Source organism: Camellia sinensis, chromosome 4 (genome assembly GCF_055761805.1).
Source record: "Camellia sinensis isolate YWXY chromosome 4, ASM5576180v1, whole genome shotgun sequence".
Classification (NCBI taxonomy): Eukaryota; Viridiplantae; Streptophyta; class Magnoliopsida; order Ericales; family Theaceae; genus Camellia; species Camellia sinensis.
In genome coordinates, this window is record NC_138964.1 from 29083582 (window position 1) to 29101461 (window position 17880).

General features: G+C 36.6%; 1 protein-coding gene across 1 annotated transcript; it reads right to left on the reverse strand.

Moving 5' to 3' along the window:
• Positions 1–1439: 1439 nt before the first annotated feature.
• LOC145823659 (F-box protein At5g07610-like) lies at positions 1440–2657 on the reverse strand. The gene is made up of 3 exons (XM_082923157.1): positions 2500–2657; positions 1920–2232; positions 1440–1790 (listed from the first exon to the last, which is right to left on the reverse strand). Exons 1-3 carry the CDS (start codon positions 2655–2657, stop codon positions 1440–1442), a joined length of 822 nt encoding a protein of 273 aa, XP_082779283.1.
• Positions 2658–17880: the final 15223 nt, after the last annotated feature.

Here is a 17880-nt window from a genome sequence, read left to right on the forward strand (position 1 = left end):
AAAAAAGAAAAGAAAAGAAAAAAAGACTGACCAAAATGAAAATAAATAAAAAAGAAAAGAAAAAAAAGAATTGAGCTTCTGTTCAATTCATACCTGGATTGACAGGTGTTGTCCGAGTAGGGGGCTCATCATCAGTTTTATTTTGATAATTTAACCTATTCATTTTGTAAGGTCTTCCATTTATATCATTTATCAAAAAATTAAGTAGATCTGATAATTGTAATATTTTCATTTTATCATGTTTGTCTAAACAAAAGTGTGCAAAAAATGTGTTTTTTAAAATTAATCATCCGTTTTTTTTTTCTTTTTCTTTTTGTTGAAGCAAAAGCTGTTAAATGACAAGGCTACAATAATAGGATTGACCAAATGTGAAAATGTAAGATGCTGACTGTCATAATTGATTGTTAAGAGATTAAAATGAGATTTCGATAAAAGTACGACCCTAAGCGTACCAAAACCTACAGCTAGTAGAAGTTGGCAATCAAACTCAGCTCCTACTGTAAGATGCTATTTTAATGACTAGAACCTACTTTTTTGAACCTTTCTGAAAACTCAAACAACACAAACATAGACCAAATTAATAGACTCAATCTAACCCTCACTGAGTGAAGAGACCAAGTTGAGCCTTCCAAACTTGAACACAGTTTTTAAATTGCAATTGCATGTTAAATCAAATTATACCAACGTAGTATTTGTGCTTCTCTATTTCTTCTCTCTCTTTTTATATTCTTTTTTTAAAAAATTTAATTGTTATTTACACAGTTCTGAACACAATTATTGGTTCCTATGTAAACTAACACCTTAAATCTCTTGATTTAGTAAGGAATTTCATTTTATTTTGGAAGAACTAGTGAAGCAGCACGGTCTTACTAGAAGCATTTTACAAAAGAAGAAGCTCATGAAAAGGAACTACTAATAATTAATGGCAGTTGCAAACAGCGGATTGATTTCTTTGAGTTGATGACAATTATGAAATTCCAACAATTTTTCAAAACATTTTGTTTCAATATATTCTACTCCTTCCCTAACCATTTAAAACCATCCCACCGAACTACTTCATAACTAGGAGATTAAAACCAGGAAGTGAATGAATTCAACATACCCTCTTTGGTAATCGGAACAATCTAAATGATACTTGAGTGAATAAATTACTGTGGTCAAAACAGGGCTCACATATGAAGCAACAAAATTAATAATCACAGTGACAGTAGGAGCTATGCTATGTACATCAGTTGTATTTCAACGTTAATTGATGAATGAGGAATCTATTTGTAATGCAAGCTTAAAACAGAATCTAAACATCAAAAGATGATAGTTGCATAGCATCACAAACCAAGAAACTAACAATAACAAATACTTAAACAGATAGAAATATAGAACAGCTTGTTGAGGGACATACCATCTGCTGAAGAAAGAAGTAGAAACATGCAGGACAATGATCAAACAGGTGATAGGCTTTCAATGAATTGATAAGTAGTATTACACCAATTTGCTCCCCAATCATCAAGATCATCTGTTGATAAATCATGAAGCTCCTTCAATGTCTTGGACTTGACATTATAAGAAATAACTTTTTCCCAAATAGCTAACACCAGTGTAAAATCTTTTTCATTCGCTCCTTTCACGACACAGAGCACATTAAACTGATAGCATGTGACTATGGTTTTGCGTTCTGTCTTAGGTAATACAAATAAAATGGGTCTAAGATGGATCCGGTACTTCACAATCCACTCGCAGTAATCCCTGTGCATCTGAAGGATTCTAAATCCCATAGCACAACGCTGAGGAGTCTAAATAAGAAGCAAATCACCACCACATTCTCCAAAATACCTAATCTTATCAAGAGAAAGGATTTTAGGGTTTCGAGGCATTGGGGTTTGTATCAATTTCTCTTCCTCAACCTCAAATCAAGCATGAACATTCGCATAGCTTATACCATGAATAGCTCCGTTCCAAAACACGCTGAACATGAATCGCACACCTCGCGGTTCAGGCACAGAAACGTGTTTCCAAAACGAAGTCTGCGAACTGTAAATTTCAATTTCGACCCAGTGTCCATTATTAACATAACTGTAATTAAACAATAAAACTTTATAATGAGGCGATGTTGCAGGATCAAAAGCCAAGAAAGCACCAGCATTTTTACGATACGATTCAGATGAAGTGGGACCAATGTCCGGAATAAGTGAGAATTTCTTTGTGGTGAGATTACAAACAATATATGGGGGTTTTCTGAAACCATTAATGCACAAGATTAAACCATTGCAAGAGCGTTCAATCGTTGTTGCAGAACTTGATACAATGACACCATCGAGAAAGAAGAGTGAGGGAAGAAGAGTTTGCTGTCCAGCAATTGATACAGACTGGAGTTGTTCATCGGGAGACCAATGGTTTGAGTAGAAATATAAGGCTGAGATAGAGGAATGGTGATTTCAGCGAGCGTAGTAGAAGGCGAATTGGGAGTCAAAGATGAGAGAGAGCCATTGCTTTGACACCAACTTGAATCTGATTAGGGATTTTGCTGGGACTCGGATTAGGATCTCTGTTAGGAGATCTGAATTGTTGGCAATTAATTCAGCAGCGAATGAATGTTCCGAGGAAGTACAGCCGATGATAAGCTTTCTTTTTCTTCTTCTTGTTTCGCTATATACTTTCATGGTTCAATTTTGACTCCAAAAGAATAGAGAATAGCCATTAATTTAACAACTTAGTTAGTAATGGATGATGTGCCATAATTTAAGAAATTTTTTATATTTATAATTTGTTTAATGAGTAGGGTGAATAATAATGTCATAACTAATATTGATACAGTAGTTAATATACTAATTGATATATGTAGTACCGCTGATACTAATTGGTACATGTAATACTACTTATAGGGAACGACTTTCATAAAGAATCTCACTTGTTGGGGATGGCGTTAATTTAAAGGACCTCTTTGGATTAGGACTACCAATGTACACCTTGGCTGGCATTAATTTTTTGGCTGGTGTTAATTTAAAGGCTACTACTTGCTTGTTTCCAGCCACCTGTGCTTAGGTTCACTATTAGAATCATATAAATATTGTGGAGATGTATTTTTAGGGTTATGCCACGTGGCCGAGATGTTGGTTGAGGTGTCACGTGTGCGAGTTATGATACTGAGTTTGTTGTGATATTGCGAGATATGATGTAGTAATGTCAGAATTCAGATAGAGGACAAGATCCTAGATGGCATCAAGCTACCTATTCGGATAGAGATGTGACTCTTGAAAAAGTTCATCTTAATCTGAATAGTGTGAGTTGTGATAGATGTTATCCTTGTAAAGGATAGAATTCCATGAAATAAAACTTCTAGGGAAGTTGGACACTGATCATTATAAAAGTAAGGCACCCAGTGGGTCTAAGGTATGCTCTGACTTATGCATTGAGTACTTGTTTGATATCTTTGAGAGATAAATTGACTGACTTGATCGTCGGAGTACCCCCGGGTGGACGAACCATTATGGTATTCTTATCTTCTTATTGACAGGTCGTTGGCTTAATCTATTCTATCACGTGCTCTCCAGCTTAGTTCTCTATTTGGTTGTGTGGTCGGAAATCCTCACCCAAATTTGGCGCAGTCTGTGAGAACTTAGTCAGAATATATGGTCATCATCGTGCAAGATCAACGTGTCGACGACAACTAGTTCAGTGAAGATGGAAAATGTGTCGATATTGACGGAATGAAGACCCTTCCAGAAAGGATGAATGCAAAGACAAGGGGTAGAAGCGCTCCTAAGGAGATGACCTTCAAGTATGGAAAGATCAACCTAGGTAAACAGATCCCAGATCCTAGAAGACAAGATCTCGACCTAGATGATTAGGTCCGAGAAAACAAGAGCTCAGCCTAAGTAAGCAGATCCCAGATCCCAGAAGACAAGATCTCGGCCTAGATGATTAGGTCCGAGAAGACAAGAGCTCAGCCTAAGTAAGCAGATCCCAAATCCCAGAAGACAAGATCTCGGCCTAAACGATTAGGTCCGAGAAGACAAAAGCTCAGCCTAAGTAAGCAGATCCCAGAAGACAAGATCTCAGCCTAGAAGATTAGGCTCAAGAACACAAGAGCTCAGCCTAAGTGAGCAGATCCCAGATCTAGAAGACAAGTTGTTGGCCTTGATGAGTAGGTCCAAGAAGACAAGAGCTCAGCTTAAGTGAGCATATCTCAGATCCCAGAAGGTAAGATCTTGGCCTAGATGAGTATGTCTGAGAAGACAGTAGCTCAACTTAAGTGAGTAGATCCCAAATCTCAGAAAATAAAATCTCAGTCTAAAAGAGTAGGTCCGAGAAGACAAGAGCTTAACTTAAGTGAGCGGATCCCAGATCCCAGAGAACAAGATCTTGGCCTAGATTATTAGGTCCAAGAAGACAAGTGCTCAACCTAAGTGAGTAGATCCTAGATCCAAAAGACAAGATCTCCGTCTAGATGAGTAGGTCATAGAAGACAGGAGTTTGACCGAGGTGAACAATTTTGAAAAGATCAGAACTTACTGGAGGCGAACTGTCACGACCCAAACCCGCCCCTATAGGGTTAGCGACGTAACTGGCCAGTAATCCTTGAATTACCAAAGGCCTCTTATCACTTAGACATGTAATTAGGGGCTACGGAAGAAAATACATAATAAGTAATCATAGTCCATTGAGCTGTGAAGACATACATGAGACAGATAAGCTTATACTTTTATAACATACGAATGCCAACAAAAGATATAGTATACACTCGTCACTTGTTCATAAGGCAAAAGGCACAGTCTTATACATTCATAATAACATAGCCACAAAACATGACTCGATCTGGAACCTCCTCGTGAGGCGCAAAAGGTGGCTGACAAACACAAAACGTTCCAGGCATCATCTTAAGCCTGATCTTGATCTTGCTCATCTCGATCCTGCTCACCTACATACATAATAAATAACTAGTGAGCGAAGGCCCAGTAAATAACAAATGCATAAAGGGGTTAAGAATGAATGTCATTTCAGTGTTTGAAACAGTTATTTGCATCAGTAAACTAGTTAATTGATCAATATTTCATAATTCCAAATCATATCTTTCACATAGGAATTACAGTAGTCATACGTGGTACATCCAATAGCTAAACAATACAGTAGGTCTTAAAACACCGAACAATCAATTGATGTCCATCGTATCAGTAAATAGTAGTTCCAACATTGGAACTGATAGAGATCTTTGTAACAGTAACATCAGTAGCAGTAACAGTAATGGTAACAGTAAGTTGCTATGGATGCCACGAGTACAGTTCATAAAATAGGACAAACATTCATTCAGTAAACAATATCATTCAGAAAGCAGTACAATTAATCATTCGGAAAATAATTATAATTTAACATAGCTTTACAGCATTGTTACTCACAGATAACAGGGCTGCAAGCGGGCTATTCAACTTCCTTGAGGCGCGTAACCTACACAGTTACAGAATGAACGTATACTAAATTACACACCCAGAATTGATAACTTAGTCCTTTCTACTTGTTTTGGTGTGGTTGTACTTCATTATCCTTATTATGATGTCTTAATCATGGCCTAGGAATGCCTAGGATGGGATAAGGGTGCAAAAATATACTTGAAAATATTTTTCAAAACTTGATGAAAACAGGGGTCTCGCTCGAGCGTAGCTTTCTTCGCTCGAGCGGACATACCGAATGTGAGTGGTTGCTCGAGCGCACACTCCTTCGCTCGAGTGGTCTGCAAAATGTGAAAAAGTTCTAGTTGCATGCAATCTTCGCTCGATGGTTGCTTGACGCTTGCTCGAGCGCAACTCTTGTCGCTCGAGCGTGCTTCCAAAATACGCAACTTCTGAGAGCATGCAATTTATGCTCGAGCCAACCTTTTCTCGTTCAAGCGAAAGTGTGAAAATGCAAGCGGTCGCTCAAGTGTGGAATCCTTCGCTCGAGCATAGAGGCAAAATTCTGGATTTTCCAGATTTGCCTCCAAATAGCAAACTTTGAATTCAACCCTTCAAAACTCATCCTTTTGGGCCAAAATTCTATAAAACACTTAGAAACTCACAAAACATCATGATTTAAAGATCATTTCATGAAATCAAAGCCCAAAAGTATGCCAATTGTACACAAATTCAACTTAAACTTTATGAATGATTCAAGAATACAACATACATGAATTCTCTTGAACCCAGTCACTTTAAAACATGATCAAATTTGGCAATTTGATAGAAAAAATGATGAATTCCTACAATTAAGCTCAATCTATGACATGCATAAGAGAATTCTTAGCAAACATGCGCCAAATGTAATGAAATGAACATGCATGCATGGATTAATCTTCCTTCCTACCTTTTAAGCTTAATTCTTACATCTCATAGCTCAATTCACTTGAATTCATAGATGAATTAACTCAATTTCAAGACTAGAGACTTGACTTCTTACCTTAGATGTTCAATTGGGTCTTAGGTGCTAATTTTTGAGCTAGATGATCAAATCTCCAAAATTCCCTCTTCTTTTCTAGGAATTCTTTGATTTGAGTTAAATTCTCAAGCCTAGGACCAAATCTTCCTACTCTTTCCATTCCTCTCATTTTTTAGCATTAAAGAGTAGGAATGAGGGTGTAAAGTTGAACTAGTGGGGTCAAATATGACTCACTTGGTAGTAAATAATCAAGGTTAATCAAATGGCATTAAATTAATCTAAGTTAATTGTTTCAAATCGAATTTCAATTAAACCTACCATAAAATTCTAAAAACCCTAATTAACATATAAGTCAAGTCAATTTCTGAATGGGATGTCGATAAGGCCTTCAATTCGCAAATCGAAACTAAAACATGAACAGATCTTTCTACATCAAACAGATAAAAATGCATTTAAAGTAACACACTCATGCAATTAATTTAGGATTTCGTCTAAATCATTTACTTAGCATGCTTAATCATACATTAGCGTTAATCATGGGTCGGGGTTGTTACACGAACAAATTTGAGATAAAACAAAGCTTACTTGAGATTAGAAGATCTTGAAGGTAAGAGATTGTTGAGGCCTTGGAATGTGACTTGACGAAATTTGGAGCTCGGCTCTAATGATGTCAATAACCTCAGCTGAAGTATTAATAAAACACTAGTATCGCATTTGTTCATTACAAAATTGTAACAACCCTCACTTTACTCTGGTCATGCTTGCGTATATTACCTGATCTTGTCTTGATATGTTGCATTTTGCAAAACCTTGATTTGTCTTGCATAAGTGTTACTTGCATGCTTTATTCCTTGTTTGGTGTGTGTGTTTAGCCTAGGTTAATCCAAGCCGAGGTCACCTTAAACTTAGAACTATCTTGGAACCACTCTGGTTGATCTCCACCTTCTCCAAGGCATGTTGGCCGAGATGTCATCATCTAGGCCGAGGTGTTCATCACCGAGGCCGAGATGTGTATTATCTAGGTCGAGATGTTACCTTTGCGCCTAAGTGATCTTGTTCCTGGATTGGTACGACCTAGGCTGAGGTGTGGCACATCTAGGCTGAGGTGTGGCACAGCTAGGCCAAGTGTTGTCCTTCTTAGCCGAGATCATTACCTGCTGGAGTGCCTATGCCATCTTGTTTGTTGAGCACACTTTGTCATGGTCTTGTCTTTTCACTCAGTCACCTTTTTGAGAAGAACCAACCAACCGTTGCCACGTGTCCGAGCTGAGTGTTAAATCAGCCGATAGAGAGAGAAATGCATCATTTTGTATCATATCTTGTTCTTAAGGAGAGAGAAGTTCCTAGAGGAGGAATAGATTTCCAAGCTTGATCCTTAGAGTTCAAACCGTTTTATTCGTGTTTTGAGGTTAGAATCTTAATCTACTCTTGTTGTTCTTATTGTCCATCTAGCTGCATTGCATGATCGAGCACGATTTGTAAGCCATGCATTGATTTAAAGTTTGGTTTTAGAAAGAGAAAGTGACATACATGTGTTCTTGAATAAAAGCCTTGTTTGATCCAAAAGTTTGCATTAAGATTCATGCTTTTGTGTTTGTTTTCATAAAATCTTCGAGTATGGGTGCCCAGGTCCATGTTTTGAATTCATAGCATGAAATCTCAAATTTTGTAATAGCAGGTTATGCTCTTTGCATTCATGTTCTTCATGTTCTTCAAAGAAAGGGAAACCCAGATTTTCCCGACTTCGTTTCCTTAAATGTGGCCATCGGGACCACACCTCGGCAAGGAGGTGTGGGACCTCGGCCAAGACCTGGTTGGTGCCCATTATGTTTTCCCGAGATGGGGAACAGTGCTTTGTTTCGGTTCGACTTAGTTTTGAAGGAATGCCGAGATCATTTGCATTCATGTAAAGCTTGTTTGATAGTGCATTCAATGGGATTTGTTATGTGCTTGTAGGCCTTGGATCCTTGCTTGTAACCCCGACGTTTGAAGAACTATGTGAGTGGTATTTTTAATAAAGCTATGTTATAACGTTTTGATAAAGCTTTGCTTTGCCTTGTTTTGGAAAAAGTATTTGTTAATCATGAATGACTATCCCTATTTTGTGTGTCAAGTATTAGCCTTGGTTTTGATACAATCCTTGAAAGTCCGTACGTGCTAGGGGACTATAAGCATTTGTAGCACAATCCTTGAAAGTGCGTACGTGCTAGGGGACTATAAGCATTTGTGGCACAATCCTTGAAAGTCTGTACGTGCTAGGGGACTATAAGCATTTGTTGCACAACCTTTGTCAAATGTCATCCCTTGAAACTTGAACGCCTTGGAAGACTTTGATTGATGAAGCTTGAAAGATTTGTTAGATGAACTTGATTCATCCCATGTTTTGTTACAAGCTATGATTATGTATTGTTTTGTTAAAGATCTCGGATATCATGCATACAAACCCTATATTACTTGTACCATTCACTGAGTATCCAAGCTCACCCTCTCTATATATATGTAGGTGATGAGCAGGACGGCGACGACGCCTAGATGTGCTTTGCAACTTGTTTTGGATTCGCATTTGTAGCATCTTGAAGATCATGCTTCTTAGCTTGCATTTCATTGTATTTTGTATATGATGGCTCGAAAAGCCTTTCGGTGAAGATGTACTTTTGTACTTCATTTTATTGTACCCAAGTTGTAATACCTTGTTAAGATGTATGCCATTCCATTTGACTTATGCACAACTCTTATGGACTAATTAGAATTATATATATTGCTTCCGCACTTGTGAGCCCCATATATTTATACTCTGATTGTGTGTGAATTTTGGAAGTTAGCCTTCGGTAATCTCGGATTACTTGCCATCACGGCGCCATTCTACTAGGGGCGGAATGGGGTCATGACAAAAATGCTGTTTATGATTGTGGGATAAGACTGAAAAAGTCTCAAGGCAATGTTCCTATGGTGAACATGACGATTAACTTAGACTTGCCATGATGGCATAATTGAACTAAGTCAGCAATGTTTCAACATGAAATATAACGATTAACTTAGACTTGCCATGATGGTAGAGTTAAACTAAGTCTACAATGTTTTAACATGAAACATGACGATTAACTTAGACTTTCATTGATGGCAGAGTTGAACTAAGTATAAGGAGATTTTCCTATGGTGAACGAGGCGATTAACTTAGACTTGCCATGATGGCAGAGTTGAACTAAGTATAAGGCGATGTTCCCATGGTGAACAAGGTGATTAACTTAGACTTTCCATGATGGTAGAGTTGAACTAAGTATAAGGCGATGTTCCCGTAGTGAACAAGACGATTAACTTAGACTTACCATGATGGCAAAGTTGAACTAAGAATCAAGCGACGTTCCCATGGTGAACAAGGCAATTAACTTAGACTTGCTATGATGGTAGAGTTGAACCAAGTATAAGGCGATGTTTCAGTATAAAACAAGGTGAAACTTGTCATATTTTGGCTGGTTTGTGCGAAAAGCCTAAGTAAATAGTACTCTCGATATACTAAGGTCAAGCCTTAAGTGTTTAGTTTGGGAAAGTCAAACGCAATGACCTCAATCATGGATGTCTAAGTTAAACTTAGGCAAGAATCAGGAGATGCATCCTTAATGTGAACATAAGAGACACTTAGATTCACATTAGGGGACAAGAAACATGAATGAGTGTAACACTTGTGAAAATTTTTAGAAAAATTTTACAAGTTGAAGATATTCGAGACAAATGATAAAGATACTATCCGAGATATGTTACCCGATATGGTTGATCACTAAGCTAAATCTGAGATAATTAATTAGTTCTAATCTAAGATCATGTACTCGAGGTATTTTGATCCAAGGTAAGGAACCAAGTTGTCATACTTGGAAAGATAAGAAAAATTCTAAGTATGGAAACATACAAGACAGAGAAGATAGCAAGACATACATCCAACACTTCGAAGAAAAAGAATAAAGACATATATTCACAAAAGGAAGCTTGTTCAATTACATTAGAAGGCACTTCGGCCCGACAAAAATAGAAGTTGTTCAAAAGAAAAGTTACAATTAGCTAAAGAAAAAGAAATGTACTTGAGAAAGGAAAGTGCGAAAGAAATAGGGTACTTACAGGGAGAAACCGAGAAGTAAACATTGGAATGAAGTTCGCCGGAGTTAGACGATGATGTTAACTAGAACCAAATAGTGAAAGGCTCGCTTGAGGTGATGAACAGACGGTTACAGTGAGCTCGAAGGAACAACAATGGAGGTTTGAGAGAAATTTCGCAGAAATGAGTTAATGAAGACTGAGTTAGTGATTTCAAAATCTTCACAAAATTTTGGTGAGATAAAGGTATCTGAAATAACATTTATACCTGAGATGACATGATCCGAGATGACGGTTTTATTCGAGATGTTGACCTGTTCCTTATATTGATCTCGGACAGAGTCTTGGCCTTCTTGATAGGCCTTGGCGTCTGTTTCTTGCTAGTTAGTGCCTCTGCTAGTTTCTTCTCAACTTCGACAGCTTTCTTTTCAGCGGCCTTAGTAATGGCCTCAACTTTGGCAGTAGTAACTTGGTCCTTTTGCTTCAAGTGCTTCTCTTCCGAGATGTTTAGTTGCTGGAGGCATGAGCATGTTCGATTGACTATAAGGAGATGGAGTGGATTGCACAGTTATGACATCAAGGATGTCAGCAAGAAGGTCTTCTACGACAAGACATGTTGTTATTAGTTACGACGATGGTTACTTGTTAGTATGTAACAGGTAGAGCGATTGGAGGTTTGTCAAGGTCGTAGGCTAGGAGCTTAGGACCTTGGTGTTTCCTGCTCCTAGTTTTGGCAGTAGGATTATCGCTATGTCGGCATTTGCATTGCCATTGAGATGGTGGGTTGATGCGTGGAGCAGTTGATGAATTGCTTGACTACTAGTCTGATTTAGCTAGTAGAGTTTGAACCTTGGGCATGAACGGAGTATTCATAGCAATGAAAGCTTCAAGAACAACGATGATGGTTTGTAGAAAAGATGGAGTCTGGGGACATAGATATAGACAAAATGAGAAAGTGAAAAGATTTTGTTGGAATTGAAAAAATATGGCAAAACGTTATGATTTTGAGTCCTTGGGCGACGTGCTCGTGTTGACGCCAGGCGGCGGGGGGCAAAACTACTGCGACACAATAGAGATGTGATTAGTACGCTCCAATTTGATGATGATCTTCATTGAGAAGTGCGATCTCAGTAGAGATGATGATCTCGGTTGAGAAGTGCGATCTCGGTTGAGATGGCAATCTTGGTTGACATGATGATTTCAGTTGAGATGTTGATCTCGGTTAAGATGTTGAATTTGGATGGGGGCAGAACTTGTTTATTTTTGGTTTCTGATGAGTTGATACTATGATCTTGATGTTCTTGAATTAGCAAGCCATGATCTCTACTAGTAATGCGATCTCTGTTGACATGTTGGACTTGGATAAGATAGAACATGATGGTTCTTGGTCCTTGATTCTTGATTCTTAACGAGTGGATATTTGAGTCCTTGTTTCTTTATGCTGACGAGTCATGATTTTGGTCGGAAAAGTATATCTAACATGTTGTTTGGCCGACATGTTGGAAGATGAAACGATGTAGGTTCCATCACCTCAGGTTACCGAGGTAATAGAACCTAGGAGGCAGTTGTGGGGACGTATTTTTAAGGTTGCGCCACGTGGCCGAGATGTTGGCTGAGGTGCTATGTGGACGAGCCATATAACGATCCCGGTTGTCCCTTTACTATTCTGTTGTGTTCCGGACTTGGTTCTGTGAAGTTGGTAGTTGTATCTATCTTGTTGTCGTCCTTTAATTCCGCTTGATTGAGTTTTAGGATGTTTTGGGCAGGGTTGTTACAGGTTGGTTAGGCCTTGGTTTCAATTCCTTGTTGCCCAATTTTTAGGCTGTCCGCTTGAGCGGGTCTTCTTGCGCTCGAGCGGGGATTGCACACCTCCAGTATTTCGTGTTCCTGCAAAACTTCTGCAGATGTGATTTTTACGCTCGAGCGGGTTTGTTTAAGCTCGAACGGGTAACACTTTCTGGGTATAAGTTCTGGGAGGGGGAAATCTACGCTCGAGCGGACTGGTTTTCGCGCTCGAGCGAACTTACATTATTCTTGTGTCTTGGCGCTCGAGCAGGAATTTTTGCGCTCGAGCGGACCTAGTTTTTGTTCTTGACGCTCGAGCGTTGTGTTTTCCGCTCGAGCGGGAATGTCGTATATCAGTTGGCTGTGAGGCAGTTTTAAATCACTTTTTCTTCTCCTTTCTCTCTCTTACTTTTTCGAAAAAGCCATTTGAGAGCCTCTCTCTCTAAAACCTTGCCTTCTCTCTAGATTTTGATCTAGCTAAGGTGTTTTCCTCACCTTTGGCCTTTACAAAAGAGTTGTTGATCGTCGAGGGCTATCTTTTGATCTGAGAAACTCGTGATTTGGAGCAAGTTCGTTTTCGTCATCTTCTTCGTTGGTTGTCATCTTTTGATGTAGGGATTCCTACTCACTCTTATGGTCTTTGACCTAGATTTTTAGTTGTTTTGATAGAGTGTTGAACTTAGAAGATGTTGGGACTTAGGGTTTCAAAATATGTAAAAAGGGTTTTGTGATTTTGGGCTCATAACTTGTATTTTGGGTTCCAAAGTGATGATATAGTTGTTGGTTGTTGATCTTAGGCCATTGGGTCAAAATTTGGAAAAGGGGGTAGAAAACCCTAATTTGTGGTATAAACTAATTGGCATAATTAATTTGGGAAAAATTGTGAACTTATGGAATTGTGTTGGAAATAATGAAATTGACTCATTATGTTGTGAAATGATCGAGTTGGATTTATAAATCGCTCGATTTTGAAAACATTGATATTTTATCTGTTGGAGCTTTTATTATCTGTTTAGAAATAATTGCTTGGGCTACCGGTGGAGGGTAGTTTTGATTGTTGTAGACAATGCATGATGATTAGGCAAACTAAAACTAATCAATTGGATATGTCATAGAGTATGGCGGTTGATAGAATACATTAACGTTATGTATTGATTGATTGTGTATATGACCTTTGTGTATATATGAATTGTGTGTGTGGGAGGAGATAGGGGATGTACTCCACGGTTTAGGGAAAGATAGGGGATGGACCTCCAAACCAGATGTTGTTTGGGAGGAGATAGGGGATGGACTCCACTGATACAGCTCATATGCTTGTCAGATAATGTGTTGATACAGCTCATATGCTTGTCATTGGAAGTGTTGATATAGCTAATATGCATATCTGTTGAAATGTGGATACAGCTTGTATGCTTATCTGTTGAGATATTGATATAACTTATGTGTTTATCTATTGTAAAAATGGAAAATGTTTAATATGAGTCTTGTCTCATATAAGTGGTTGGCCAGGTTCAAAGCCATTGATGGAAATTGTGAAATTGATAAGAAATGGAAATAGATTATGAATTGGTTTATGAAAATTGAACATTTATCAATTGCTAATGTCTTAGTCATTGCTCATACTGTGTTTAGCATATCTCTACTGGGCTGTGGCTCACCCTATATGGGAATATCATTTTCAGGTACAGGTAACATGCCACCTCCAAGGACGTAGCTTGGGAGGCTAGAGGCGGGCATACTTTTGTTGTTTAGTTTCTTGATGTATTATATGTATATTCAAGCCAAGGGCTAAATGTGTAAATGAGTTAGTACTCTTTTGTTGTATCCAAGTGTTAACTTGGAAAGCTGTAAGCCTTTAGGGCATTTGCTTTTGTCGTTAACATGTAATACTTTTGGTAATGGAACTCTGATAAATAAAAGAATGTGGAACTTTTATATATCCATGCATGTCTATATTGATGGGTTTAATGTTATTTTTTTTGAGGGCGTTACAAGCCATAATGCCAAGGTTGTTGTGATATTGCCAAGATATGATGCAGTAATGTCAAAATTCAGATAAAGGACAAGAGTCCTAGATGGCATCAAGCTACCTATTTGGATAGAGATGTGACTCTTGAGAAAGTTCATCTTAATCTGAATAGTGTGAGTTGTGATAGATGTTATCTTCGTAAAGGATAGAGTCCCATGAAATAAGACTTCTAGGGGAAGTTAGACACTGATCCTTATAAAAGTGAGGCACCTCTATGGGTCTAAGGTATGCTCTGACTTATGCATTGAGTACTTGTTTAATATCTTTGAGAGATAAGTTGACTGACTTGATCGTCGGAATGCCCCCAGGTGGATGAACTATTGCGGTATTCTCATCTTCTTGTTGACAAGTGGTTGGCTTAATCTATTCTGCCGAGTGCTCTCAAGCTTTGTTCTCTGTTTGGTTGTGTGGTCGGAAATCATCACCCACAAATATATATGGTGAATTACACTAACGGACCTTATAGTTTGGGGTTTGTATTATTTTAATCTCTGACTTTTCAATTGTGATATATTTGACCTTGAATTTTGAATCTTGTTTCAAATAAGGACAATCGAAGTTACCATTGGATTTTTCAAGGGCAAATCATCAATTTGATAAAATATAAACTAATTTGACAAAAATAAATGTCAAAAAAATATTTTTGAATTTAAAAAAAATTATTTCTACCCACTAGAGATAAAAGGGTAAATTACAAACACACTTCCTGAAGTTTACCTAAATTACAAATTACCCACTGTTGTTTTAGAAATTACATTATGCCCCCTAAGGTTTTTAATTTCAAAACAAATAGATCATTTTATTAATAAATCATCAAGTTAATTATCGGTTTTTAATAATGTTAAAATTTTATTTGAATTAATAATTCAGATAATTTTATTACTGTATAGGTGAACAGTTAAAAATTTCACTTGTTCAATTAATTTTGTTAAATAAAAAATTCTGACAGGGAGGTATTTGTAATTTTCCAAACCACAGGGGGCAATTCGTATTTTAAGCAAACCTCAGGGGATGTATTTATAATTTACCCAAGATAAAATTATGTAAAATTGATAAATCTTTTAGATATATACTTATTTTTTTTACCAAATTAATTTTTATTATGTATTTGGATGATAATCATGTAATGGGTGATGGTTTTTGTTTTCATTAAATTAGTTTCTATTTTTACAAAAGTCAAATATTGCGACAACTTTGATATCATTATTAAATCAATCCATCAAATGAAAAAAATCAAAAACTAAAAACATTTCACATATTAAATATATCAATCACACATTAAAAACTTAACAACTATCCATTACATGATCATCATCCAAATATATAATAAAAATTAATTTGGTAAAATAAATAAATAAATGTCTAAAAGATTTATCAATTTTATATAATTTTATCTTTGGTGGATAGCAATAATTTTTAAAAATTTTAAAATATTTTTTTGATATTTAGGCCAAGTTTGGCATGAGGCAAAAAAGACAAAAAGTCAAAAAGTCACTATCCTATTTAAATCACATCATCTTATTTAAGTCACATCACCTCTCTAACACATCACTTCAAACCCAACCCAAACCCAACCCATATTTCATAAAAAGTCAAAAAGTGCACTTATTTAGTCTTCCCAAACTAGGCCTTAGTTTGGTCAAATTAGTTTATATTTTATCAAATTGGCGATTTTGCCCTTGAAATTACGTAATGGTGTCTTCAATTGTTCTTATTTGGAACAAGATTTAAAATTCATGGTCAAATATGTTACAATTGAAAAGTCAGGGACCAAAATGACACGAGCCCCAAACTATAGAGACTATCAGTGTAATTCGCCAAAATATAAATTATTCATGAAAATTCCTTTGGTAGGTTGGGTTAGGAGTTTAAAAGATTAAAATAGTCATAAAAATATAAAATAAGTTAAAAAATTAATAAGATAAAATGTCATATCTAAATCATAACTGCGTCACTTTTTTTTCTTATAAAAATTAAAATAAAAAAAAGTCAAAAAATCTAATTCAAACGAAACATTTTAGCCCAAACTAAAATAGTCAAAAAGTCAACCCACTTCCCAAACGAAACCAAAATAAGCAAACATTGGTATAATAAGTTGTAGGATGCCAGATTCCCTCTTGCCCATAATCTGGATTAGAATGTGTTGTTTGAGCTTGTAGAATTTATCATGAGTTTCGTTTTAGTGATTAAAATTATTCATTTCGTCAGATATTTTATATGTTTCATTCATAAAAAAAAATTGATCGATCCGATAATTGTAATAAATTTAATTCATCATGTTTTTCATAAAATATAAATAATTTATTTTTAAAAATACAATTATCACTATTTTTTTAATAATTAACATAATAAATTAAATAAATTACAATTATCAAATGGGGGCTTTTTTGATAAATCTTTTTTCTAAGAGTTTTTTACCATAAAACCCAAACCATTTTTGACTATCCCATTAGGTCTCATTCAATGTAGTAAGACCAAATACCCTCCCTTTCGAACACGCCTATTCCATTCCCAAAACAAAACTGTTCATATTCCATATCTTCCCAGATTTCACTCCACAAATCATTCATTCCCCAAAACTGTCATTGTTGCCCCCCCAAAACTCCCAAATTGTAACCTTAGGTTTCACATCGCTTCACCACCATCCTACTGTCATCCTCCGCCGCCCACCGTTGCCGGCCACTACTATTCCACTTCGTCTCACCACTACAAAGGTTTACATTGAAAGAAGGGTGTTTGGTTCTTCCGTGGTTGTCGCTGGCCGACTGTTTTTCCTCAATTCTGGGTATTTCTAGCCCCCTTTACACAAAAAGGAGCAAACGTAGGCATCATCCTTCCACCCTCTGTTTTTCACATGTTAATAAAATCACTGATGTATACATCTACATTGACTTATTATTGTTATTGTTTTTGGATTTGATTTTGTAATGAACTCTCTATTTTCACTCTTTGTCAATGTTGGTGTTGTTGATTTTTTGTCCAATAGAAATCAAATAAACTGATGTATACATTTACATTAACTTGTTATTAATGTTGTTTGTGGTTGTGATTTGGTAATGAAATCCCTGTTTTCCCCCTCTGTCAATGTCGGTGTTGTTGATTGTTGATGGTCATTTAATAATTAGAATAGAACCCCAAATTTTCCACTATCTTTTGACTATTAAAGGTAAATTGTTTCTACAGGATGATTTAAGACGATGTAAATATTTACATCATTTTGGCAAGTTATTGAGTGAAAACAGATGTCAACATTGACATCATGGTTAGGAACCAATGTAAACATTTACACCCTCTGTTACTGTTGTTGGTTTTATCTTGTCATGTATTATTGTTTTGTAATACTCCCTATCCCCGCCCCCTTTATGTCAATGTCGGACTTGTTAGTGTTGTTGGTTATTCATGGTGATCAAATAATTACAGCCCAAATTTTGGATGGTTGCCAACCCTGTTTTAATTCAATGTGAATTCTTATAGGCATGTTGTAAATAATAATATCATATTGTTTCTCTTGTTATTGAGTAACAACCAATGTGAACATTCACATTCTGAGGCTAGCCATTTTATAAATTTACATTATG